Raw genomic sequence first — 27,508 nt, 5'->3', positions numbered from 1 at the left:
TGGTCAGCAGAGGACACTTCCCAGTGCCCTGGGAAGCACTGGGAGGAGATGTCCAAACAACTTCCCGCTAACTTGGTAGCATCTGCCTTGCATTTTTGTTTGTGTATCTGGTTTCAGTCTTGAACAAAAAAATGAAACAAGACCAAGCTCTGGAGAGCACTTGCTCAGTGTCTCTGGGCAAAGCTATGGTAAGCCCGACTTGGCAGGCTTTGAGAGGGAAAGCTAAGCCACTCCTCAGCCTCCCCATCTCCCCCAAAAGAATGTTCCCAGAGCCCCCAAGGAGATGGATGTGGGATTTAACAGGACTTCAGGAGCCACCTGTGGACTGGGAGCTGTGCAGCAGAGCCAGCAGCTCATCCAGACCTCTTGAGCTTCATCACCTGCACCAGAGCTCCCCAGAGCACAGTCCCTGATTGCTCTTTGGGAATCATGGGAGGATCTGGACCATTCTCCAGCTACCAGAGCAGCAGAGCCAAGGACCTGACTCATCCCCCTCTGCGGGACGGAGCTGGGATGGAGCTGGGGTAGAGCTGGGATGGTTCTAGGATGGAGCTGGGATGGATCTAGGATGGAGCTGGGGTGGTGGGCAGCCCAAAGGCCGCTGCTGTCCCTCAGCCCCCATGCCCCAGTGCAGACACAGGAATGTTTCATGGGATAATGATAGCCCAGTGGAATCTGACTGCCCACCAGACTGCTGCATGCTGCTGCTTGCAAAATACTATTTCTGGCACCATCAGCATCCCAAACCCCAGACCGTAACGCTGCAGCCACAGTCTGCCCGATTCCCAGAAATTCCAGCAATGGATGAGGCAGGGGATTTTTCTCACACACCCACGCAGGAACTTAGAAAAGGAAAAGCTAGATGTATGTGCAGAAGCTGTTGATGATGGTCACCTAAGTCCTGCCTAAGCATCCAGCCTGGAAAAGCTGCTGTCTCCTGAGATACAAAATGCTCCCGGGGCTTTACTCAGGAATTTTCTCCTGGGGTCTCTGATTGCAGCCTCTCCTCATCCAGGCTGACCCCTGTCACTGACTGAAACGTGTCTGCCATATTGTGAGGAGGACAACTCATTGTGCAGTTGAAGAATTTGAGTTTCTCCAGGGATTATTCTAATTAAACACCAAGTATTTTTACCCCATATCATATGTTGGAAATACAACTTTAAAACCACACTGGAGCAGCCAAGTTAAATACTGTAATAACCTTGAAAATAGGGTTAGCAACTTTAATGGCTAACAACAACATTTCCAGCAATAACTCCAAAGCAGAGGGAATAACTGCCATGCTTCTTGGCACAAGCTGGACTCTGGGAGGGTCAAGGATCAACCTGCAACCCTTGACAGGAGCTCACAGCTATCCAAGTCCATCAGCAGGAGCTCTGTCATAACCACTGCAAATGATGGGTGGCTGAAGTGGCTCAGATAAAGGGTGTCAAATCCTAGAAACAAATCACATTTACAACAGCTTCTGTATTCATGACTATCACTACAGCAGGTCTCATAAATTTTCCAGCAAACCAGTGATTATGGCTAACGGGAAGGAGGCCAGTGGCTTAGTGCCCAGAGTAGCTTGGGAATCCTGGGCTCCCTCACAGCTCACGCTGGGACCAGAGCAGGAAGGAGCAGCACTGAGTCCTGCCTGACCACAGCCCCGCAGTGCCGTGGTGCTGGGCAGCTCAGCAAGCCTGGGAAAGCCATAGGCCTGCAACCATCCACCACCACTGGGCTTCATCCTGGTTTACTTTTCCTAGGCCACATAGAGAGCTCCTGTACCAGGACCCTGCTGCCTAAGCTACATCCTCATGCTCAGAAACAGGTTTGGCAAAAGCTCTGGGGAAAAAAAAAATCTCTTCTTCTTCCTGAAATATCACACATGCTCTACAGTGGGCTAGTCTGGCAAATCTCCACTTATGTGGGCACAGGTTTGGAAGGACTGGAGTTAAACTTAGCTCCAAATGTGCACAGAGTTTACATCTTATTTTACAGCTGCAGGATACCAGCTCAGTTTAAGTGTCAAAGCCCTTTTGCTGCCCCGCACTCTGTCCCTTTTCAGATGGAGTCCTGGTGGTCCCCAGGGGGCACAGAGATGCCCTGTCACTGCAGCCAAGTGACGGCACCACACCAGCTGAAGGCCTGTGTCCAGTTTGGGATGTGGAATGAATTTTCCAGACAGATCATCAGGTATGTGCCCATTTTGCTTCCCCAGAGCCACCCAGGACAGCTGCCTGGAACTAGGGATCAATTGCACCTGGGTTTCCAAAGCTCCTTGGGCAGAGAGGCTCCTTGAGAAAGCCCCTGGGATGCTCAGCTGCAAAAGCCCACAGCAGACAGCCTCCAGGGGTCAATGCATTTCACCAGTGTTAAACTTGTTTCACCTTGAGCACAGCTCTACGCTCACTGGGAATTGAAAAAAATATACTGTCCAGAGAAGTGACCCTCACCTGTGCAAGGTAACGTCCTCCTGTGCTGCCCATTTTCCAAACCTCTTAGAAAATACCTGCTGGCTAATGCAAGAACAGCCCTGGAAAGCCCCCAGCCCTGGCCTGCTGTGTGTACAGCTCACAGAGGGTCTCAGACATCAGTGATTTTCCTGAACACATCACAGTGTGGATGCACCAAGCAATTTTGACAGCACTGGGATGGTTAAAGACAAAGTTTGGAGCTTTGGAGGGTTTTTCTGTTTTGCTCAGTTTCCTGTGGTCTGCAATGCCACTTTAGCACCTGCCTTTAGCTTTGGGAAGACCCATCCCATGGACACCAACTAGGTGACATGTTGCTCAGCAGTTTCTTTAATGCCCCAGGTTTTTGGTTACTGTAGCCCACTGTGCCCAGTGGCTCATTTGTTTCTCATTGTGGAATATCTCCAAATCCAAGGTTTGTGGCTGCAGTCCACATCCCTGGTCCATCCCTCTCTGCTGGCATCCTGCTCTTTCCTCATAGCTCTGAAACTCCCTTGACCTTCCTTCCCACAGTCCCTAAAATAGTTTAACTCCTTTCCATTTTTAGAGGTCAGGCTCAAAAATCCGTTGTGGATTCCAGCAGCAGAGACCCAGGTGCCAAAGTAAGGGGATGAAGGCAGCTCCTGGGAGCACCTTGGCCAGGAGACCATGGGAGAAGACTGGCATGGGACCTCAGCTTCTCTTGTTCCCACCCACACCAAATCCCGGGAATATACATTATCCCATAATAGTGGGATCAGCCACGTGGATGTACTTCTCTTGGGAAAGGGCAGATAAACAGCGCGCTGTAGGGTGACAGGGCAGGACAGAGGAGTTACTCACAGAAGCATTTCCTTTCTCATGGTCACTCCATTTATCTCTGATTTGAACAGGGGTTTTTTAAACTTCAGTCAGCCTGGGAAAATAGGATGGTAGCTCCTCTAACTGTCCAGCAAACTGCTTGTGGAAAGCATTTGTGAGAGCTCAGCTAATCCACAGAAATTGCTCCAGACAGGCAGCACTGACTCCAAAAAATTGTTATACATTTAACTTCTAAACCTCTTAGGCAAAAAACCTAAACTCAGTTCCAATAGGAGCTGGCTTGTCATGAATTTGGTGTGGATGCCAGTGTGAGGTGTGTAAATAGCATGTGTAAATAACACCTCAGCTATTTGGCTGTAGTCATTGCAGCAAATACATCAAGCTATTGTGCTTCCCTTCCAAACCTGTCATCACGTGCATCACCCCAGCTGCCAAAGCCTCTGCCTTTTTTTTTTTTTCTCCCCAGATGTTTCAATCTTCAGTTTGAAGCTGACATCTGGAGAAGTGATGTTGTAGAAATCCTACACATCAGCAGGCCAAATATGGGATATGCTATGGAAATGAAAATTACAGAAGTGATAGAATAAAATTAATGGGCATCCAGATGCAAGTCAATAAGTGATAAAGTGCCTGTCAGGAGTTTCCTAATGCAAAACCAGGCAAGAAACCTTGTTGTACTGCAAGCCCTCCCAGGAGGGATGTGACATCTGGCCAGTCACAGTTTCTGGAAAAAAAGCACACTCTGCAACCTGAGTCCCCCAAGTCACTCACCATTTCCAGTGCCCCTCTCTGCTCCTCACTCCCACTTGCTTGTTAAGCCATCCTGGTCCTCTCCCGTCTTTTCATCCTTTGCAGCCATTCCTGCCAAGGCAAAAGGACATCTGAAATACCTCCTCCATGGTGTTTTGGGGCCTTAGACATCTCAGGAGACGAGACTGCAGACAGGGAACATGGGGCATGGAGGTAGGAAGACCTCCTTTAAGGAAGAGTTTCTCAAAGAAGGGCTTAGAATAGTCCCTCAGGCAATAGGTAACTGCTCTTTGAGTCCTACTGTGGGCAGAAAGAGGAGATTTTCTGTGCATTCTTTGTAAGAAGCCTGTACTCATCAGGCTTGTGAAAGATGAACGTTTCTGCTGGAGCAACAGTTGCTTTTTGGTGAAATCAAGAAGGAAACCATTGTTGGTGGGATTTTTGCAGCAAAGGGCCTGTAAACTGCAAATTTGTGTGCTTCAAGTTGGGCAAAATGGTGATTGTGACTGACAGCAGCTGACAGCTTGATCCTTAAGTCATACAAAAAATTTACTGAAGTATTTTGGTGGCACATGAATTCTGGAGGTCTCTTCTCCAACCTCCCGTTCCAAGCAGGACTGGCTGCAAAGCCAAGAGCAAGTTGGTCAGTGCCTTGCCCAGTTGAGTTGAAAAATCTCCAAGGATGGAGATCCCATCACCACTCCAGGCCCTGTCTGGTGATTGGCAACCAGAGTTTCCTTGGTTACTACCAGTGGCTTCCTGCATTTATGAGGTTCTTGTAAGCTCCAGGAGCAGCTCAAGGTATGATTTGATCCCCCTCCCTCACCTCCTCCAGGATGACCAAAACCACTCTCCCAGTGGCCATTGGACTCCTAATTTTGTCCTTGTCTCTCCAGTGCTGGTTGGTTTACTGTATAGAAAGGTGGAGAGAAAAGTGAAACAAATGTGTTGATTGAACTAAGGCAGTTTTAATTTTTTTTTTCTGTCAGACATGCTGAGGAATTCTCCAGCAGTTCAGACTGAAAAAGAAAACCCCAAACCTCAATTCTGGTCATTTTATTTACACAAGGAGGAATGCAGGAATTCTGACTTACCTCAAAGTATCTTTGGTTACCCTGTGTCACTACAAATTTGTTAAGAGTAGAACTAACCCACAATCCTACTAAAGACACAACTGCAAGTTTTAATTCAAATAGCTACTGCAGCCCACAAAAGTAGCAAGACACAGCTCCTGCTGTACTTTGAGAAACACATCAGCAGAGAGAAAACAGGTAGATAGCAAAAAGCAATGATAAAGGCAAGCGTGATAAATTTTCAGGAAGCAGGAAGAAATAAATTTGGAGCTTAGCTCTTTTGCAAGTAATTTCTATTTTTTCAGTGAATATTTATATTGGCTCTGTGTTCCTATCTTTCCAGTCAAAATTCTGTTTCTCCACATGATGATGTATTTTAACATGAGGCCAAAAGGGATTCATATTCCAACTAAAGCAACATAGATGTGCACGTTGTACACACATGATTTGCCTTCAGTGAGGCTGCACAGAGAAAGGCAAAGTTTCAGATCATTGCAAGCAGATGTGGTGTCGATCTCAATCAGCTCCCAGACCAGAAAGGGAAACCAAGCTCTGATGGGCAGCCATCCACAGTAGGGAAAAGGGATTCCTGCTTGGAAACAGTGCACAGTTTACATCCCTTATGGAAATTCCCATATTCTGCTATGGGAATAAAACCTGCTTCTGATGTCAGTTCTGATGTCAGTCCTCTTTGGCCACCCATGACACTGGAAGGACAAGCAGATGGGGCAGAAGCAGATTCAGCAGCACTGGTTAAATCGGCTGCTTCATGTGTGTCAAGACCTTTAGTTAGGGTACAAATGCCCCAGGGAATTGCTGATTTCAGTATAATCACCCCTAAGTGCACAGGAATGCCAGGAGAGGCTGCCTTAGCTGTAGCTTTGCTTGGCAGAGAAGGTGTCTTGGATTTAATCTTGGTAACCTGGACAAGGTCACCTGAAAGTTGGTTGCAGAGAGACTTGGATGTCCCAAAAGAGCTGGAGCCCAGTCACCATCTTTGCCCAATTTGAGAAGCTGCTGCTCAGCAGAGGTGATTCCTTACACACTTGATTTACCTCCGAAGCTGGATAAAAACCTCTTACAGAGAGATCAGGCTTAGACTGCCAGGAAGCATTCCTGGTTACTTTGGAGGAATTAGTACCTCAAAGAGTGTAAGATCCCTTAGCAAAGGGACTCATTTTTCATTATCCAATTACATTTCTGCTGGGGTTTTCCCAACATAGTTTTATTGGTAAGGATATGATATTTTCTTTTTTCTTCCTTTTTTTTTTTTAATTCATTTTTTACATTTCTAAAGGAAAAGACAGCTTTGCTGTGTTGCAAAGCTGAAACACAGACCCATCCTGACTAAAGCAGCGGGTGAGGATGGAGATGTTAAAAATGAGTGAGCACTGCAGAAAGCATTAGTGATTTACATGCAAAAGCAAACTTTACCTATATTGTATTTATGTCCCTAGACCATTTTTGGTTGGGTTTTTTTTTTCCCTGGGAATATGTGAGTTCCCATCTCCTCAAAAGGAGGAGTTTGTTTTCAGTGGCAGTTCTTGGAACTGGAACACTAAGTCTGATGCCAACTGAAAAATTGATATGCAGAGGGTGCACCCTGCTGCTTTCCAGTTACTTGAATTCTTACCCTGGAGCTCTGTCTGCCTGTGCTTTTCTGGGAAACAAATAATCACATCAAACCTAAGGGATTTGTTTGAAGACAGATTTGAGGGTTCAAGAACCCTTTTGTTTAAATGGAGCCTCAGACAGAAACTGGAGATCCTTCATGTTTAAGTTACTCTTTGAGCAACAGAACAAAGTACAGTTTCCTAGACTCCTCTATCCCATTTCCTTTCCCTTCCTTTCCACAATAACCTCTGTCTCCTCTTGCTTTCCTGAGGACCTGGTGATGCTGACAGCTCCCCTGTCCCCCCCACACCATCCACCTCCTGTGTCCCACAGGCTGCAGGCACGGACTGGCCAGTTCTGATCACCCAGAACACTTCAAACAAAAGTGTAGGGAACTGCTGAGCACATTCGTGTTTCTTTTTGGAAGGAGGGAGGAAGATTCCAGATCTTTTCCCTCTATCCAGAAACTAGGTTTTACTACAGAAACAACAGGAACTCAACCTGCAGATTTAAAGGAGAAAGAGATAGGCATAGTGAGTGTGTAAATTTTCTTACCCTGGACAAATAGGGGTAACAGTGAAATGTGGCAGCAATTTTAGTTACAACAACTAAACTTGAAATGCAGATCCCAAGAGAAGGGGTCTCTGTCTTTTGGTCTGCCTTGTGAGTTTAGATGGTCTCTTGCAGCATTTTCATTTTTCCTTTAACCTAAGATTACAAGCAGGATGGAGTTACAAATTACTCCAACTATAATTAACTTGCAGTGTATGCAGAGCTAATCTTTGTGTTGCCAGCACGATACAGGCAGGAAAGCCTTTCTCAGACCAGGTCCCGTGTGCCAACAGTTCTGGTCAATGATTATCCCTTGCAAAAAGCCTGTGACATACTCCCTCCAGTCACCTGTTTACATCCCAAATGTTCTCAAGTTCTGCTATTTCAAGCTTAACTCTTGTGACCTTACTCAATGATATTCAATCCAAATCTCTTTCCCATATCCTGCAAGGCAAACAACTTCAGGTCAGTTTTAGTAACCAGTGCTATGTCATGCCTGTGGTCAATGACTCTAAGTATGCCCACGCCTATGTGTTTCCTAAATTTGGATGTCTGTGATAGCAAACACCAGGGGCTGGGTGGGCAGTCCTGTTTCACCAAGGAAGAATTTGAGGCATTTTTTGCTCTTTGAGCATCGTCTTTCACCTTCTGAGCATTTCCTGGATGAGTTCAAATTTACTAGAAGTCATCACCTAAGCAGGATGAGCAAACCAATTGTGACTCCTGCAAAATATTTCTAAGAGGTGAATGAGTCAGATAACAGATCCACAGAGCAGAAGACATCCACCTCCTACAGCAGCCAACTGTCAAAGCTTACAGACAGTATGAAAACAGGTCAAGTATGGGGTAATATTTCTCCTAAACTCTTCACCAGACCCAGTGGTTTGTGGCTCAGGGACTTCCTGAAGCAGAGATGCTGTGTCTGTGTGTAATAACCTGGACAGACTTTTCTTCCTGGTATTTCTTCAATAGGCTCTTGAACCCAAACATTTTAGTACTCACAGTGTCCTGTGGAAATAAGCTCCTCAGTCCATGTGTGAATTGTCCTTTTCTTTTTGATCCTGGCACTTTCTAGGCCACTTTCTTTCCTTTTCAGTCTTTGCTCACTCTCCATGCCAAGTTTTGTAATAAACCTCTAAGACAGAGAGTGAGCAAGTCCCACTCACTACTTAACTTCTGGTCTCCTTTGGAAAATGCTCTGATGTTTTATCCCAAGGAAGCCAGTAACTATGTGACCAATTTTTATCCCAGTACACTCATACACATATGCATCACTGTTGAAAGTTCCCTCCCAGGAGCATTTTTTGTATTGCAAAAGGTAGAGGATTACTCCTGTAAAAACAAATTATTAGCAGCAGCTCAACTGCATCCTAATTTGCACAATTTTTCATCTGTTATGAGGTGAGACACTGGTGGAGCTTATCTGAACTGCTGCTATCTGCTGGCATGCTGACATTGCACAGGATGCAGAAAACTGGTGATTCCTCAGTGTATTACCCTGACCTCAGCTTTGCACCCCATTCATGCCTGTTTCTGCTCTTACTGCTCCAGGCCATCCGTGTCAAACGTGATGTGTTTCTCAGTCCAGAAGGGCATGGACACAGCAGCAGCAGCACAGGGAAGGGATGTGAACCTCCTCCAGTTCAGGGGGCTGGTTTAAGCACAGCTCTGCACGTTACTGCACTGGTTACAGTGGAGAGGAAACTGTTCTGAAAGAGAGGCAAGAATAAGTGGTTGGGGGCAAGGAGCCAGAGGAATTTCTTTAATTGGCTTTTTCCCTGCATCCAGCACATTCTGAGCACTGTCGGCAGAGGGGCAGAGCTGGAGATGGCTGACAGCTCTCAGGCTTGCAGTGCTCTGGACAGACATACACATATTTCTCCACAAATCCCTCCAACACTCTCATGTATACCCCCTTCTCTGTTCAGACTTATTTATAAGCATGCTTTCGTCTTGATCTGGAAAACATTGAATGAACTGTCTTTAACCCCTTCAGAACAGGAAACTACCATGTTTAAAAAAGCTTGGCTGACTGTTGGTGCAGCTCCATCCCATCCTTCCTCACCTTCTGCTAGCTCAGCTGAGCCTTTGGTTTCACTCTCCAGCTTCCCATTGCTCCTGTGCAGTGGGAGAGGCTCCCAGGCATGGCTGTCCACCAAAACCACTTTCACCAGGGATACCATGTAAGTATCAGCCAGTCCTACAGATGTAGGGAGCAGAGCTCAGCAGTTTGCCCTGGTAAAATCCTTACTTGGATTTTAGCTGCCTTTTTTTTTTTTTTTTTTTTTTTTTGATTGTTTGAGTTGGAAGGAACCTTACATGGAAGGAACATTACAGCCCATCCAGTTCTACCTCTGCCATGGGCAGGGACACCTTCAACTATCCCAGGTAGCTCCAAGTCCCATCCAACCTGACCTTGGACATTTCCCAGGACAGGGCACCTACAGCTTCTCTGGGCAACCTGTGACAGGGCCTCACCACCCTCACAGGGAAGAATTTCTTTCTAATACCCAATCTATTTGTTTCTCTGCATTGAGCAATCGTGTGAAGCCAACCATTTCTGTCTTGTCAGAGAACAAAAATGTCTTTCACACAAAACAAACAAACAAATAAAGACTCGGTAGAATCCATTAATAGGTTACTAAATAGGACTTGCCTGCCCTCTCTGGTCCAGAGCTGAGGCTCCCAGGAGCTGTGTTGCTTTACTGGCTTTTCCCATTGCTTGCAGTGCACTTGGAAGGATTCTTTGCACCCTGAGTGCAAAGCAGGTGGACCGGTACCTACCACGGATATCCCCAAATTTAGGATCACACACACACGTCTGCTTACATAACGAATTGAATGGGCTTGGTTTACAGAACTGGACATTTGATCTGTAGCTCAGCTCGGGTGTGGGAGATACCAAAGTAGCTACGAGCACCTCTCCCAGCAGCAGGTTTGTTCTGGTACTAACTGGAGTGCTGTATGTAGCTAAATGCTGGTTGGAAATAGCTTTGGATAAGATACACTGGCAGTTGTGGATAAGTAGGAAGCAGCAGCCAAGACTGGATGTCAGGAGAGGCCAGGAGGGGATGTCATAAAAACCTTGTGCTGTTTGGAGTGCTTTCATCCACAGGAATTCTTCAAGAGTTGGCTCATGAAGTGTTGCAGCTGTCCCACACTGCTGGCAAGAGCAGCGTGGCCACGTGAAGTGTCCAGGCAATGGCCAGTGGGGAATTCCGTGTCTCTTCCTAACGGGACAGAGGAGGCTTTCAGCAGACACTGCTGAAGCTTCATTTGGCACCTTACAAAGAGAAAACTTGAAAATCTGCCCCTACTGCTTTGTCCTGCTTCCATGCTGCTCTGCTGTCCTGGCTGTAAAAGGATGGTAAGTCAGGGCTCTGCACAGCCTGAGAGCTGTAGGGAACCACTCTGCAAACAGTTTTTGCTCCAAGAAAAGCCTGGCGTGCTGTGTGCAGCCATTGTGCCACAGACCCCAGGGTCTCCACCAGCCAGATTTTCTAACCGCAGATTCCAAGTCATTCCTCTCACATTAAAAAGTTTTTGTGCCTCACAGGGAAGGGAACTTTAATCTTCTCAAACAGATCTGCTTTTACAGGAGGCTATTTTAGGCATTGATTTTGTAACAGTAAAGTTATTGGACAAATGAAGAACATGGCATATGATGTTGCTTGGAGCAATTTGCATTCCTCAGGTGCTAAAAGTTTTAAATACTTCCTTTGGGCACAAAATAGCTCTGCTGCCAAAGAAGCCAGCATTCCTGAGAGAGCCTGTCCCACAGACTCCCACAGGGGAAAAGTCTGCAGAGCTGAACTAGTCTGACCCCAGGAAATCCTTCCCACAGCTCTCATTCTTGCTCAGTTTCTCCTTTAAGTTTCATAATTCACTGAAAGATCAGTTTGATGTTTGGTTATCTTCCTTTTCACGCACGTTCTTGGTCTTCCTCTTTTATATTAATACCACATTAAAGCTGGGATGTGAACCATGCAAGTCAGGAAGTCCAAGATGCTCTTTCAAAGACACTCAGTCAACATTGTTAATCATTTTAAAATGATTGTTGTCTTTGCTAACACACAAACGGCTTGTTTCAGACTGCAGCTAAACACATCTGTGCAGCCAGGAGGTAACATCCCTCCAGGGATTCCTCACTCTTGTGAGCTTATTTTAAATCTATTTTAACTAAAACATCATACAGAGATCTCCAGTATCAATACCTTTAAGATTTAATTCATGTTTCCTTCCTTTTTTTTTTTTTTTTTTTTTTTTTTTTTTTTTTACACCATTACAGTAGCAGTGCTATCATGCTTTACAAAGATTTAAGGGCTTTTCAGTGCATTCTTGAAGTTGCTTTGGGTTCCAAAGTGTATCCGTTGTTTATTCATGGCCAAAAAGGATGAATATTGTGTAACAGGCTCTATGTTTGCTCCATTCGTGGTTTGTTTGGGTATTTTTTTTACACCTTCTTATTAAACTGGAAGAGAAACGTTTGGAAATTCTGGGCTCCATTCATGGTTTACAGCAATGTCAGCTCTTCATCTGCCCTACTCATGACTCCATGCTCAAATGAACTGATCCCTATTTCTGCCTCCATAAGAACCTTTAGCTACTCATACTTCTGGCTGCACCTCCAAAGCTGTCAATGTGCCCTAAAATTATAGTCAGTAATTTATCCTTCTCCTTTCCAAATTCAAAAAGGGGTAGACAGTAAATGCTTGTTCTCTGCATCACTGGGTCCTAGCTGGTGCTATTCTAGTATGAGTATTTTATTACACAAATGGGAATAAATCCACTTGGATTCATCAGATTTTCCCTCATACCCTTTGTGCAAACACTTGTTTATGAATCAATAGCCACAACTGCATGTCCCCAGAATGTTGTGAGGAAAAATCGTATTTTGACCCCATTTTGTCCATATGCTCCATCTGGATAAAAGCTGAAGCCAAGAAATTTTTCTGCAGGCCAGACACTTGTTATTTGGGGAACTGAGGGAGCAATTAATGTAGCTCTCTATAAAGCCAGCTTGTGACCATGCATGCCCATCGGAATATGTGTTCATGACCTTTCTGGAGTAAAATCACAAAGTAATTTGGGTTGGAAGGGATCTCAAAGATCACTCAGTTCCACCCTCTGATATGGGCAGGGACACCTCCCATTATCCCAGGTCTGTCCAACCCGGCCTTGGACGCTTCCAGGGATGGGGCAGGCACAGCTTCTCCGGACCACCTGTGCCTGGGCCTCGGTACCCTCACAGGGAAAAATTCCTTCCCGATGTCTCCTCTGTCAGTTTGAAGCCATTCCTCTTTGTCCTGTCATTCCAGGCCCTTGTCCAAAGTCTCTCTCCAACTCTCCTGAAGCCCCTTTAGCCACCGGAAGAGGCTCTAAATTCTCCACGTGCCTTCTCTAACCCAGGCTGAACACCCTTAATTCTCTCAGCCTTCGTATTGACGAATTAACGATTAACATGAGAGACCTAGGAGTGGATGCTGAAAACCAGCGAGACTTCAAACGCTGCTTTACAGAGGGTCTGCCCTCCAGAAAACAACACCCACGACGAAACACCGCTGAGCAAGGAGAGAGATCCCCACAGCGCCGCGAACCCCGCGCCGCCAGCGGCTCCTTCCCCCTCAGCGCCGCGCCTCTCCCGCCGCCGCCGCGGCCCCGCCCCTCACGGCAGCTGCGGGGTTTCCGCGGGGCCGCGGCAGGGGCTGCGCGCGCCCCGCCCGCCGCGGGAACGAGCCCGGCAGGTGCGTGAGGGGGAGCCCGGGAACGGCCGGGCATAGCCGGGAATGACCGGGAATAGCCGGGAATAGCCGGGAATGACCGGGAATAGCCAGGAATGACCGGGGCGGGCGGAGGAGGAGGGACTTCAGACTCCTGGGGCTCGGCCGCGGCGCCGGCAGCGCCCGAAGGGGCCCGGTCGACATCGCCCAGCACTGCCAGGCGCGGCCCTCATTGCGGCCTATGGATTCCGCTCCAAATCACGAGTGTCCTCAACCAAAACTGAGCGTCGTGCTGCTGTGAAGGCTTTCGTTTTGGTTTTCGTCATTGCTCGTTGTTACCTTCTTTGTTCTTTACAGAAGGATGGGTTAACTTTCATCCCATAAAAAGCTCAGGATGCCCGGTAGAGAGTAGGAGCGAGGAGTTGAATTGCAAGGAAATGGGATCCCCAGCCATAAGTAAGGTGAATAAAAGCATCCCTTTTGGCATATTTTTTAGGTATTAGGGTTGCACGTGCTGTCGGAATCTGTCTGTGGCAAAATTGACTCAGTGGTTATGTTGGTTCATGCCTGCACTCTTTATTCAAGGGGTTTTTTTATTGTTTTGGTTTTTTTTTTCCTGCTTCTCACACTGTTGTACAGAAAACTATATACATCATTAACTTACTTCTGGTTACTAATAGGATAGACTAGACAGGAAAGGCAGAGAGACATCATTCATGCTGAGAGCTCACCGAAGGATCTGCCTTAAAATGTCTGTTTAAGAGGTTATGGAACAAGAAGACAGGAATAACAGGCAGGAGTAAGTTGCCAAACTGGCAGAAACAGGCAGCAATAAACTACCAAACCAGATGCAGTCCCTAAGGACAGTGTTGCTAGTGATGGTTTCAGCAACAAATGTGTCACTAATTTTTAAACAGGATTCTAGAGGAAAACCAAGGACTGCAGACCTGAAAGTTTGACTACCAGCAAGTGAATTAATAGAAAATGTAGTAAGGTAAGATTATTGGACAGCTGCATAAGTATCTAGGGGAGAAAAATCAATGTGGCTTAAAGTCATGCCTTAAAAAAACGCTGGGATTTTCTGCAGGTCTAGATAATCACATTCAGGTTTGGCTTACAGTCTGTACTCAGATTTCAGGAAGGTTTTAAACAGGAGCCCTTTACCTGAGCAGCCCTGGACATAATAAGGGAGTGCCCCTGTCATAAATACACAGTTGTTGCAAAGATAGGAAAGAGGATGTGAGTAAATGGGCAGATCTCCTGATGGCTGGAGGTCACTGTGGTGCTGCAGGGAGGGTATGTAGATAACATGGAAAATCAGTGTTTCCAGCTGGCTTTGCCTTATTTAAGGTGGTAAAGTAGAGGGCTGAAGGTGCTGAAGTGCAGGTGTAAACTGATTCATATGTGTGGGGAGCAGTGTTAATTCTCCACACAAAATGAGTGAGTTTTTGGAGCAGTAATTACTAACTCTGCGAAGTTTTCTTCCTTGGTAAAATCTTCCTTTTGGCTACTGTCACAGAGCTTCAGGGAAGACTGTGCCTGGGTTAGAAGGTTCCAGTCCAGAGAAATAGAGGATGTGTGGGGGAGCACTGGATGTTTATTCTGTTCTTCCCCAGGCTCCTGTTCTTGACCTGGGCTGGAGAGCAGGATACAGGGAGAGGTCTCCTTTGGTCTGACCCAGCACTGCCCTAGCATGTGCTCCCACTTAAAATCTGTACAGCTGGGAATTGCTGTGAGGAATTGTCTCTCCAGAAGTGGCACTGTTTTTATGTCCTCTTCTTCATTATTCTGTCAGAAAAATTGATGTACCTGAGGAAGGTTTTGCAGGTATCTGGACCTGGGAGGCAAAAGTACATGTAAATTGCTGGTGGGATTTTTTTCTTTTTCTTTTTTTGCCTTCTTTTCATGAAAACTCATTAAATACCTAAGGAAATGCCTGCAAATGCAGTCTTGTTAGAAGGATTAAAGAATCCTCCGTAGACTCTGTGGTGCCTTGACTAGAGGGTGTATCTGCTGCTGAGCTGGGTTTTACACAGATTTGCAGTGTCTCTCCAATTCTGCCTTGCAGGCTCCTGAATCACTTGCCTGAGATTAGCCCAGCAGGCATTTGTGCTGACTGATTCAACTCTTGATCTTCCTTTTCTGACTTCTGTACCATTGTTTTTTGTATGTGTTTCCCAGATGTGCTCAACAACTTGTAGTTAATTTGGTTACAGCAGGATTAGTAAAAAGTGATTAAACCCAGGGCTCATTATTTGAGGCCCAGGAGTAGAATTTGTTTATTATACAAGCAAGAAAATCTAGATAGAAATGAAGAGCTGCTGAATTTGTACATAGACTTACAGAAAAGGTTGAGCCTCTTCCTTCTCAAATACGCAGGGCTTGGATCCATTGTGTGTTGCCTTCTACAGTGTGGTTTTTCTTGGGCAAGAAGAGATTTGTGTTTACAAGCAGCATCCTTTTCAGAAAGCGTAGATAGGCTTTGAGGCACAGAGCTTTGTGTTTCAGATCCTGCTATGAGCAAGCAGGAGGACAGGGGGTAGAATGTGGGGGGTTTTTTTCTGGTGTTTCTAAGCTGGTGCTGCAGCCCCTCACTGTGCACTCCTGTTTCTGTACATGACCCATTTCCCCTGGCTAGGAGGCAGTTTCCTGCTGCTGCTCCTATTGAAGGTGCTGGGATGTGTCAAGGATCAGCCCATAGCAATGAAGTTACAAGTGTCCTGAGGCTGCTGCTCTGACACATCAATAAGAGCACTTGCAGCGTTTAGGATTGATTTAATTGGAAGTGCAGTAGGTGCCAGGCAGCTCAGATCCTGTTTCTAATGTCACATTCCATGAGAGCACAAATTAGAAATGAGTTAATGCTCCGCTCGAGTCAGCCACGTTTGCAGTGTCTTTATGTGTGGCTGATGAGCTGGAAGTTCCAGTTAATACTGTCACAGAGCTCTGGAGGTCTTCAGTGGGAAGTTCTGCCTTGGCTGAGTGTTTCAGAGGGTCAGTCTGAAATGGTGAAGTCTTTTCTCTGGCCCTTCCTTCCTGCAGCACTTTCTCCTAGACAGGACTCATTTGCCCAGGCCACCAGACAGTTTTGTCTAAGGCAGTCTGGTGAGTTCTGACAAAATTTTAAAGAATTCCCACCAGCTAAAAGCCACAGTTCAGAGTAGAGTACCTGGTATGAAGCTGGTGGTTCTATGGCAAGTCTCTAACACCATGGAATTATTGCAATAATTAGGTGTTCAGAAAAAAAATCAAACCATCCCACGTCTCTGCCAGTCATGCCAATGTGATTTGATTTTTTTTGCTGCCTATTTTTATATGTTTGTGTCTGGATTCTTCTGAAGTGAAACATAACACTGCTGGGGAATTGGCACTGGTGATTCAGATTGAAGCAATGCTGAATTTGTTTCACTGTAGTGAAAAGAAACTGTTGCTGATGGAACTTCATTGTTAGAATCATCAGACCAAGATAAAGATTGGTTTTGATGTTGAAAGTTTTTGTAGTAGTTTTTCAATGTTGATGATCTGGTGAAAAACGAATGGCAACAGCTAATTAGTTATGTATATACTTACTTGTAGGTTCAACTGTGTGTAGGATTCTTCCACCATTTCTAAATCTGTATGATGTTGGACCCTTACATTTGTATGTTGTTCAATTTAGAACTGGTGTCTTTGCATTCTCTTGTACAAATCCTTTTTTTTTTAAGCTGACACTTTCCAAATTTAGTGCCAATGGGGGTGTTTGAAGTTTTGTTTCAGCTTTGTGTGTATTCAGTATAGGAAAAGTGCATTCCTCACTGCATAGCAAAGGGTAAAGAGCATCTCCAGCACTGCCCATCTGGGAGATGGGCTTTTTCTGGACCAACAAAAAACTGCAAATTATTCTGGAGTTTGATCTAATGGTGCACTCTTGGTATCACATCTCCATTGGATTGCCACAATCTTCTGGCCTGTTTCAAAGCCACTGAATAAATGGTGTTACCTCTTCAACAGGTATAAGGACTGCAGCACTGAAAAGGAAACAGCTTTTTAGAGCTCACACAGGGAAGTGATGAACCAGAAGAACAATTGCACGTGATGTAGTTGCCTCAGGTCCATGTTGTTGGCTGGAAGAGTAGGTTCAATCTTTCTGGTAAGTTGAATCATTTTGGGGAGATTCTAACACAAACCCTTCTACAGCACAATAAAGAAGTTTGTGACTGTGAAAAGGACACCTCTGAATTTCATGTGGAGGTTTAGATTCTGATCCAGTTACAGTGCCTTTGAAAATGATTGATACGTGACTTCTGTGGGCTTTCTGAGGCAGCTCAATTTTTGAAGTGCTTGTTTTCTGTTTTTTTCCATCTGCTTAAAAGATTATGTTAGCCTTAGGTAAAAACTACTGGTTCATCTTTGCTTACACTTTCTGAATTTCCTAACATAATAAGCAAACTTATTTTCAATACTTAGTGGAGCAGAGTTGCTTTTATCTGCAGTCTTTAAAAGGTGAATACTCAAACTGCTGTTTTCTGTTTGCTCATCAGTAGAGCCCAATATTTGCCCGGCCTGGTGCAAACACAGCTAAACCTGTCACCTGCTGCTGCAGTTTGCATAGGCTGACCATGTAGTGGTTGCTCTCAGGTTCATTGTTGTGGAGAGATGTGTAAAAACAAAAGTTTGTGGAAATTAGTTGCTTTTAAATAAGCTTTATAATCCTAATTATACTCATATCCATTTTCTAGAACCATGCCAAGAAAAAGAAAGCTGTTGGCTCAATTAAGTGCTCTTCAAAACAGCACCAGCTTCCCTCAGATCGGTGCCGTGGAGCAGCTGAACACTACACCTGGAGCAGATGCTTCTCCAAAGAGCAGCAAATATTTTGTGATAGAGAAAAAAAATTCTCCTCAGCTACAAGAAGATTTTTTCAACCAGCCCTGTGTCAGTCTGGCCAAGTCCTTTCTGGGACAGGTAAGACATGAGCACTGACATTCTTGTGCTGGAGCATTTGCTTGCTAGTAACTTAGTGTAAACGGATGGAATTCTTTTTTTGCCATTTGACTCCCAGGCTTGGCTATTTTAGGAGTACAGCTCTCATTCCTTCTCTTCCTAAGTGCAGTGGAATTTAAAGACCAGTAGCTGAATCTATTCTAGATGAAGTCAGAGGAGTAATTTTTCAGGTTTAGCCTGTCACATTTTTAATTGGGTTTTTATTTGGTGGAGTTTTCCTCCCTTTTTTCTATTTACTAAAACGTGCTTAGCTGCTTGTGGTTTGAAGGCTGTTACAGGCCCATTATTTTCCTTTCAGCAATTGCTTTACTTGTTTTTGTTTCTTGCTTAGCCCAGTGGAAAGTAATGCTCTGCAGTCAGCAGCATCTTCTTTGCCTCCATTTTACTGTCTTGTTATGCTAAGGATTGCACAGTCCCACAGTTAAGCTCTCTTCACTCCAAATATTGCCATTCCTGTCTTTGTTTCTGAGTTTCCAAGTTCATACAAGGACTTCTCCCTTAGCCCATTGCATAAACTTGGAGCAGTCTTTGGACCTTGCTGAAAGCCTTTGGAAATCAGAGTGGGGGAGATTCACTCTTCTGCTTAGTGAGTCCTTCAGAAAACTCTCTGGCTGTTTCCAGTGGAGGGAGTTCCCTCAGTGTTTTCCCTCTAAAAAGCCCAGGACCTTCTAAACTCAACTGCAAAATGTGTGTTCAGTTTCACTGCTGTTGTGTTATCTTCTCTGAGTCTTTTTTTATACCTTTATTGTCTGCAGGGTGAGCAGTCTGGGTTCTCATGGCTTTAGATAACTGCAGGAATTTGTTCCACAAACTGTTGCTTTTGGCCTGTTTTGCTGCATCCAGCCTTTTTTTATTTTCTAAGGATATCTTGCTCTTAAGTGATGCCTTTGCTCTGCCTTTTAGCCCCGCTGGTTTTCTTTCTGCTCTGCCTTCACCCCTTTGTGATACTCCACATGTGTTGCTATCTTTGCAGACATCCTGCTAGAGGCCTGCCTTTCAGGCTTTAACCTTTGGCTGCCTCCAAAGTTCTCCCCAAGCAGCTCCCTCACTTGATGTAGTTTCCTCTTTTTGCTGGTAGGCAGGACTCTGGTAGATTATTTTTGGGCTTTCATGCTTTTGAAAAGACACTGAACTTTATCCTTCACTGTCACGATCCTAAGTTGTTTTTCAGGAATAAGTCTTTGGGAAAGACTTTGTGTTTTGCTCCAGATCTGAGAACTGAGTCTTTGCTCATGAGGTTCCTGATTCCTTGCTCTGCACATTTGATGGTGTCTGAGAAAACATTGCACATGTCCTGGTCTATCTGAGGGTGCCTGAGGTCTCTACTGATACTTTTTGGTTGACTTAATGGCTCCATCACCTTCATGCATTCAGTTACTCCAGGCAGATGATTTTTGAGTCCTAATTCTGTATTTTTACTATTTAAGCCTAGTATTACAAACCACATGACTTCTATCTTAATTTTACATTTTCTTTGAAGTATAACCCCCAGTCTCCCATGACTCAGCCTGTTCTCTCATAAAGGTAATTTAATGTTTCCTTCATTACCTTCATTGTATCAAATTTTGGAGGCATCTGGTGTATTAATCTTGCTTACCTTCATGATACCTGAGTTCTTGGAAACAAAAAAGATACATGCAGGAAATGGCCTTCCAGAGGGAACTGCCCTAACATCAAGATACACCCGCAATGAGAAAAAGAACCTTTATGAAACGGCTTACTTTGAGGTGTTGGGAATTATCACCATTTTTAAACTTTTTTTTTCAACAGAGTATTTGGTGTTTCTGAAGACAGCGAAATGCCTGGATGCTTTAAACCCATAACCTAACCATTGCATTTCATCATACTGATAGACAAATGTGACCACATGGCTCTGGTTTTGGGGTGTCCCTAGGCACTTGTTGAACACCAGTGCTTTTTTATTTTTCATAAAAAGTAATAAACAGATTATTTTCAACAGTTTGACAAGTGCTGTAGGGAAACTGTGATATACCAGAGCTGCAGCTTTGGAAACCAACTCTGGAGCATCCATTATGGATCAAATCAATATCTGCATTAGCAGGCCAGCCCAGACATCTGTTAGGAATTAAGCTTTGTTTTCTGAAGGTCATTTTTGAATGGCTGCATAATTAAAGTGTTATAATTAAACTGATAGCTGGTGCCCAGACAAGACCCTGCTGCGGTATTTCATACACACTGAGCAAAGCATGAAGTTTAGAAATCAGGTCAAACCACAAATTCCTTTGTACAAAGTTTAGTGGTGGTTTTATTTTTAAAGAGAATCTTTTGACTGTCATGATTTGTTTCCCCTGCATCTGCTTTGTTTTATTTAAGGAGGTACCAGCAGCAAGAACACACTGTAATAACAAAGATCTGTTGTTTGCCTGAAGCCAATTCCCAGCTCTCCTGCACTGCCCTTCTCTGTGGTGCAGAAAATACTGAAATAGCATCAATGCTCTCTCTAGAGCTGATTATCTCTGTGATTTGGAACTGGGACTTGTTTGAAACATCTCTAGGGAGAGGAACTGTCTAATCATAGCAGTTATTTAATTGTGCCACTGTCATATTTCTTCTGATCTAAAGATTATACATTCATGATGCTTCAAGGTTGATACCAGCAGTGATTTTTGCCTTAAACCTGATGGATTGGAGTGGAGAATACAGAAAATAACCACAAAAGCAACTCCATGGGCTTTAGTATATGTAGGATCATAAACTGATTCTTTTTAATACTGCTTCATCTAGACATTGCAGGCATTTTGTGGGGTGAGTGACAGGTAGGAACTCCTTGTACTGGGCTGTAGCCTGAGCAGTGGAAGCTGGAAGAGTTTGTGTTACCTTACAGGCTGCTAACTGGAGAGGATTTAGTACCATCAGGTCCTTTCTTTCCAACTTCTCTGTTCCCACAGCCCTTGCTGTGGTTATTTTGTACTGAGGGCTGGTAACTGATGCACTCTGACCTCTCTTTCAGATTTTAGTTCGCAAACTTCCTGATGGCAGAGAGCTCTGGGGCAGGATTGTTGAAACAGAAGCTTATCTGGGTGGGGAAGATGAAGCCTCCCACTCGAAAGGTGGGAAGCAAACACAACGAAACGCAGCGATGTTCATGAAGCCAGGAACTCTGTACGTGTATCAGATCTATGGGATTTATTTCTGCATGAATGTTTCCAGCCAAGGTAAGCTGAGGCTGAGAGAGATGGAATGCCAGCACGATGGGGCTGACATTTCAAGCTGCAGTGGTGCTGCAAGTCACCTGTGAGCTCTCTGTGGGGTCTCTGATGTCAGTGACTTGCTGTCATCATCCCTTGGGACCTGGACTTTGCCACTGTGAGCAGAGTGTACTTGTGGACAGGCAGAGCCCATCTCCAGCTTCCCAGTTTGTCCCAGCTGGGAGCTGTGGGAGCTGTTGAGGCACACAGAGATTGAGAAATGAGGGAGAATCCGGATAGGATGGAGCTTTCAGTTTTGATGACCTGGGCTGCTGCCTCAGTCATGTGAGGAACCTTGTTCCTCAAAAGTGGTGACGTAGAGAAAAACTGAGTCATTAATGACAGCCTAAATCTTGGTGTCTGTTGCCATGGCAGGAAACTCCTCTGTCTCCTACCTTTATCTTCAGAGGCTGAATGAAATGTTGGGGAAAACAAAGTCTGAGATGTCCTAAGCTTAAGCAAAGAGTCAGTAGGAGCATTTTAGCTGTCTAGCTGTATCTAAAAGCCAGCAAAACCCACCCAAATCAAAATGCCCAGATTGTTACAGAAGCTTCAATCTTCTTTTATTATTCTCAAGAAAAATAATCAAGCTCTAATTAAATTATTCTGAAATTTACTGAAACTGTTCTTCCACATTTCAAGACTTAACAAGTAAGTGTTGCTGAAAACTTCTGTTTTTTCCTTCCCTGTAAGAATGACAGTATTTGCCTTGCAGTGAAGCTGTTGTTTAGACACCTTGAAATGGCAGCAAGTGTTTCCCAGGTAACTGCTCACTGTTAGAAAAAAATCTCAAACCCAATTTATTTTCTTTTTCACTATTTCAACGATAAAGGTTAAAAAGCTTGTGTATTCCTAAGTGGAAAACAAATGTAACTGTGACCATTAATGCTCAGGTTTTGGCCCTTGGACAGAAGCCCAGCAGAAGAACAGTGCCAGATTCTAGTGTGGGGGAAGAGCCTGACTTTCAAATGGGGGTCTGGAGTCTGGGGGAGGAACACATGTGAACTTCATTACATCAGCTCTGCCAAGTCTGTTCAGATAATGAAAGCACATGGTTCATTTGTCAGGCTAGGATTTGAAATATTAAGAATAATTCTTTTGGTTTAAAAAAAAAAAAGAAAAGTACGTTTAGCCTTTGAATTCTAGAAAGATTTCTTTGAAATCTAGACTTTGGGAAACTTTTGCTTATATACCTGTGTTTAGTTTTGTAGCAAAGCCGTTAAAGGGCTCCCTGTGGTGATGGAATTCATTGGATTTTTTGTTCCAAACTCCCTCCCCACATGAGTGACACCAGGCAGAGCTGTCACTGCCAGCTTTGTCAGAGCACTGCAGTCAATACCATGGCTGTGCACATTGTGCATCACTGATGCTGCTACAAAACAGGAGCTGCTCCTTCTGTGTATTTGCTCACATGCAGGAGTGTTGGAAGAAAGAATTTGGGGAGGAATCACACCCGAGATGTTTTTTCTCCAGTTAGAGGGAGAAGTTGTTTGATTGTGCTGTTGTTAAGTCTGAGGGAAAGATTGAGGGAGTCATCTTCATGGTGGCACCTGGGTGCAAAAGCACTTCATTCTCTGGATATGGGATAGATGTTGGAAACTTTGTTTTGATTCTGGCTGTGAAAAAACACAAACCCTGGCAAAAACACCCCATCTCATGTGGTATAATTTGGTCTTTCTTCATAGCACAGACCACACTCTGAAGGCAAGCAGCTCCAAGGGACAAGTGTATCCTCTGAAGCAGTGGAACTCTGACTCTTTAGGGATCACTTGTTTTGATACACAACCTCCCAGCCTCTGACTGCAGGTGGAATAAACCTTCTCTGTTTATTGGTTTATGATGGAGTTCAGGCTTCAGTATCACTTAGGGATGGGAAGAGTGTTCATAAAGCCATAATGAGATGAGGGGGGCTCTAGTGTTCTCTGTCAGTGAGGAAGGGGAAATCTTTGTGCACATCACTGAGACAAAGTGACATCCTGGGGAATTTTACTGTGAGAGGTCTTCCCATCACAGAGTGAAATACTGCAACTGCCTGAAGCCATGGCATCACTACATATGGAGAGATCATGGGTGGTGGAGGAGAAGAGCTTATAGAAAAAATACAGCCGAAGTCTTTCAGTGTGCATAAATCCTACAGTACATCCTGAGCAGCACAGTAATCTCAGTACTAAGCTTTCCTTAGAGTTAAGGGAGATGTGGGGCTTCCCTTGCCTTAGGAAGAGGATAAATGCCAGTCATGCTTCTCTCTGACTTAGCTGTGATCTGTCTCTCTGGAATTTGCCAAGGTCTGTATTTTGCTGCCAGATCTGAAAGAATAGCTTGTAAAATTGAGAGCCCAGTGATGCTCAGCCCAGGGTCACACTGCAGGGACTTCTCCCTAACTTTCAGCTCCTAGACTAGGATTTTGAAGGAAGTACTGGGGAGCACTGAGTCAGGTGGGGGAATGGAGGAGAAAATTCTCTTCTCTCCAGTGGCCAAGGGCTGTTTCCAAGCCTGGGAGCTGGAGCTGTTTCTGGGAAGGAGCAGGAAACTGCACCATAGGGATGTGGGACTCCATGGCCATGTTATGATTCCTGGCTGCTCAGGGAGAGAATTGGCCTCTGCAGTGCTGTTAGATCCCAGCTTTTAGCCCTGAATGCTGCTCATTATATGGAGTGACTCTTAGCAGGGGAGATAAATACTCAGCATCCCCAGCTGGCCCTGCTGCTGCTGGTGTGTGCACATTGGGCAGATGCTGAACCCAGGTGACCCTTGGGAGTGAACTGCTGCAAGCTGGGAGGGGGAAGAAGCCAGGCTGAAGCGCTCTGGAGTTGAGTCCAAATGATTCAGCTACTCTTTGGGAATTAAAATTAAATTTCTAATGTGGAAGTTTGCTCAGGAGGACCCAGAGGTGTGAGGGGAAGAATGCAGTAGCTCATCATGGCATCCCTGCACTCTTGTCCTGCCTGCTGTCTCCACCTCTTCCCAAGGCTATTTTTCTGGGCAGAGCAGGGAGTGTGTTGCACACAGCTAGAAAGAACCTGGAAACTTCCAGTTGGAAATGCAGAAAGAGCAGCCAGAGACAGAAATTCCCAGTGTCCCCTGGCTGGATTCTGCTGCTCTGGGAGCACCTGCAGTTTTCCAAGCTCTCATCTCTCTTCATGTGAACTCCCAAGGAACTCTGTTCAATTCAAATGTGACCACAGTTTCCACTTGCATTTGAGATGGATGAAAGCAAGAAGTGTAATTAGTGATTGCTCAGAATCCCACAGTCTTTCCTGGCAGGGAGGCAGCAACATGATGAGAAGGATGTTTCTTTGTGCATCGATAAAAAGCAGAATTAGGACATGGAACATGTTCTTAAAAATCTAAAATGACCTTTGAGCTCTAAATCACTGTTAGGCCAGGGAAGTGGCTTTTGGCTGCCAGATTAGCATCAATCCTCTCCTTGGAGAAGGGAGTGCCTGGGAACAGATTGCTGACAGCTGTTGGAATTCAGGCTGTTGACTTCACCGAGCTGTAGTGGGGGCAGCAGGGGCTCCAAGATGGTTCAGGGAAGCAGGCACACCTCAGAGCCAGGAACCAGGACCTCACTTGGAGCCCAGAGGGGTAATTTAGTGTGGGATTTGTACAAAACATGAGAGGGATTCTATTTTGGGAATCACAGGTCCTTAGGGATCTGCCAGTGTCTACAAAAAAAGCCTTTGCCAGCCATGAGCATGTCTCCAGATGTTCAAGGCTGGAGAGGGGATTCTTGGGGAGCAGCACGGCACAGATGCTGGCAGGAGGAAAGCTGTGGGTGGCCAGCACAAGGGGACCTGTGTGGGGCTGCACACAGGCCCTGTGCCAGTGCTCTCCTCATCCATTCAGGGGCAGGAGAAGACCTCCCTGCTGGCCACTGGAAAATACCAGGGAAATGTTTCCTTGTCAGACAGGGAATGTCTGCTCTGAGCTATGTCTTTGCTCCACTGTCACTTGGCTGCAGCAGCTGGGAGGGAAGGAGACCTAAGGCCTCTGAGGGTGGCAAATCACATTTGAGAAAATAATTTGTCAGTCTTTTTCATAGAAAGGTCCTCTCTGCTCAGTGTTGCTCCCAGAGCTGTGCATCCCACAGCCAGACTGTGCAGCCCTGTCCTGCCCCAGGTCCCTGCCTTGGGAGAGCTTCCCTGACACGTGTCCAAATCACTGTTGGAGCTGTGCAGTGACCAAGGCTGTTACAGCTCCAGAGGGAGTTTGGATTGGTACCAGCCCAGGCTGCCTCAGCAGTGTCTGCTCCCAGTGCCTGCAGCTCCTGCCCAGGTTTCTCTTTGTCCAGCCTCACTCTGCAAGCTGCCTCTTTCTGCTGGCAGCATCCACACTCATTTCTCCTTGCCTTTGTTAGCTGGAGTTCTTGTAATCAGAGTTTATTAGAAATCCACTGGGTTTGGGAGCAGCTTTGGATACCTCTGCCAAAACTAAACCAGATGTATACTTATTCCTGAACATTGTGCTGACATAAGAAAAAGCTCTTGCCCTTTGGCAAGCCTTGGAGCAGCAGCCAGACTTAGCAACATCAGGTGGAGCTGGGAAGAGCAAGTCAGCACTGCAGAATGAAGGGCACAGAGCTGCAGGACACTGGAGATTTGGAGGAGGGAAGGGAGTGCCCTTGGAGCAGAGGACAGGCCCCGTGGTTGGGTGCGCCAGGCCATTCCCTCCTCCATCAGGCTGAGCCACAGGCTCAGAGCTGAAGTGCTGCTGGCAGTGGGCTGAAAGGTGAGGCATTCCCAGGAAACGGCCCCGTACTAACACCCAGCTCTTGTTGTGCACAGGAGAAGGGGCTGCAGTGCTGCTGCGTTCCTTGGAGCCTCTGCAGGGCCTGGATGCCATGAGGGAGCTGCGCAGGGCCTCCAGGAAAGCTCCCAGCAGGCTGCTCAAGGACTGGCAGCTCTGCAATGGGCCCTCCAAGCTGTGCCAGGCATTTGGCATCGACAAGGCTTTTGACCAAAGGGACCTGACTCAGGATGATGCAATCTGGATGGTGCCTGGGCAGGACCTGCCAGGGGAGCAGGACGTGGTGACCACCACCAGGATTGGTATTGGCAACACGGGAGAGTGGGCACAGAAACCACTCAGGTTTTATTTACGAGGAAACAGATTTGTGAGTGTTGTAGACAAGAAGATGGAGAGAGAGATGGCAGCAAGGGGACACTCCCCAGGCAGCTGACAAGTCTTGCAAGTGTTCCAGGGACCAGGACTTGAGCTGTGCTCTGTACAATGGCCTCAAGCTGCATCATGGCAGATAGGGGGGCTTGGGGGGGTTTTAACAATAAATGTACTTTGTCAAAATGAATGGGGCAAGGTGAAGCTTTATTTGCAGGAGACTGGCATGGACCTCCCAGCCAGAACTGGGGCTGGTTTTGGACGCTGAAGGCCACTTTCTCCCTTGCCAACAGATCCAGGTTAATTAGGGTGGGTGAGAGGAGAAGGGTCACAGCTCTGGGCTGCTCCCATCACTTCAGCCCCCAGCAGAGGCCAGTGCTTGCTTGCTGTAGGAACAGTCAAAAAATTGGGTGGCAGCAGAGCAGCCTGAAAGGATGGGAGCTGGGAGAGAAGGATGTAGGATCTTAGTGTTGTCTGCAAGCACCTCAAGGGAGGGAATAGAGAAGACAGAGCCAGGCTGCTGTCAGACAGGATGAGAGGCAATAGGCCACCAAATGGAAAACAGGAAGTTCTCATTAGTTCTATGGAAAAATTTTTCCCCATGAGGGTGGTCAGACATTGGAACAGGGCCCCAGAGAAGCTGTGGGCCATTCACACCTCCACAGGACAGGGTTCTGAGTGACCTGAGCTAACACCTTTCCTTTGAGCAGAGACCCCTTCCAACCTCTGCCTATCTCTAATGTCCACCTTGGAGAACAAGAATGGGTTTTGTTCATTTTCCCAGCTGATTTTGAAACCAGTTCAGAACTTGGCACTGTGTTAACCCCCACACAGGGAAAGCACTGGTGCAGCAGCCTGACTTCAGGTACAGAAAGGAAAACCCTCCAGGATTCAGGGCAGGACCTGCAGGACTGCAGTCACACTGGGTGGGTGACAGGGATACACCTCCCACCTTAAGGTTCACGTACAATAAAAAAGGTCAAGTTTTTAAATACTCTTGTCCCCATCCCATGAAAGAATTTAGTTTAGCCCCTTCTGAGCAGCCTTTTTTTCTGACTGCAGCAGCTCACCTTAATGCTCAGGTGCTGAGGCTGGTTGAGACAGGGCCTATAGTGCTGTTGATCTGATTTTTAGGTCAGATACGGTTTTTTGCTTTCTCTACCATCCCTGTTGCAGCTGCAGGGCCAGACTCGCTGTCATGGAGCAGCTCCCCCAGTGGCTGCTGGAAG

General features: G+C 45.8%; 1 protein-coding gene and 1 long non-coding RNA gene across 4 annotated transcripts; one reads left to right on the top strand and one right to left on the bottom strand.

The window, feature by feature from the left end:
* Positions 1-12,902: 12,902 nt before the first annotated feature.
* MPG (N-methylpurine DNA glycosylase) lies at positions 12,903-26,469 on the top strand. 3 transcript variants are annotated; one of them, XM_066330185.1, is made up of 5 exons: positions 12,903-12,993; positions 16,960-17,098; positions 17,688-17,913; positions 20,924-21,128; positions 25,949-26,469. In XM_066330185.1, exons 3-5 carry the CDS (start codon positions 17,692-17,694, stop codon positions 26,341-26,343), a joined length of 822 nt encoding a protein of 273 aa, XP_066186282.1. In that variant the 5' UTR covers positions 12,903-12,993; positions 16,960-17,098; positions 17,688-17,691; the 3' UTR covers positions 26,344-26,469. The 3 variants fall into 3 exon arrangements, with proteins under 3 accessions (XP_066186282.1, XP_066186284.1, XP_066186285.1); XM_066330187.1 differs by lacking the exon at positions 12,903-12,993 and adding an exon at positions 13,567-13,963; XM_066330188.1 differs by lacking the exon at positions 12,903-12,993 and having other exon boundaries at positions 16,837-17,098.
* LOC136368143 (uncharacterized) lies at positions 26,470-26,891 on the bottom strand. Its single transcript, XR_010744778.1, has 2 exons — positions 26,764-26,891; positions 26,470-26,665 (listed from the first exon to the last, which is right to left on the bottom strand). It is a non-coding gene; the product is annotated as an uncharacterized lncRNA (long non-coding RNA).
* Positions 26,892-27,508: the final 617 nt, after the last annotated feature.

The sequence above is a fragment of the Sylvia atricapilla genome, chromosome 15, assembly GCF_009819655.1.
Source record: "Sylvia atricapilla isolate bSylAtr1 chromosome 15, bSylAtr1.pri, whole genome shotgun sequence".
In the NCBI taxonomy this organism is placed as follows: Eukaryota; Metazoa; Chordata; class Aves; order Passeriformes; family Sylviidae; genus Sylvia; species Sylvia atricapilla.
The sequence above is the reverse complement of the archived record's forward strand: the minus strand, read 5'-3'. Positions and strand labels throughout refer to the sequence as shown.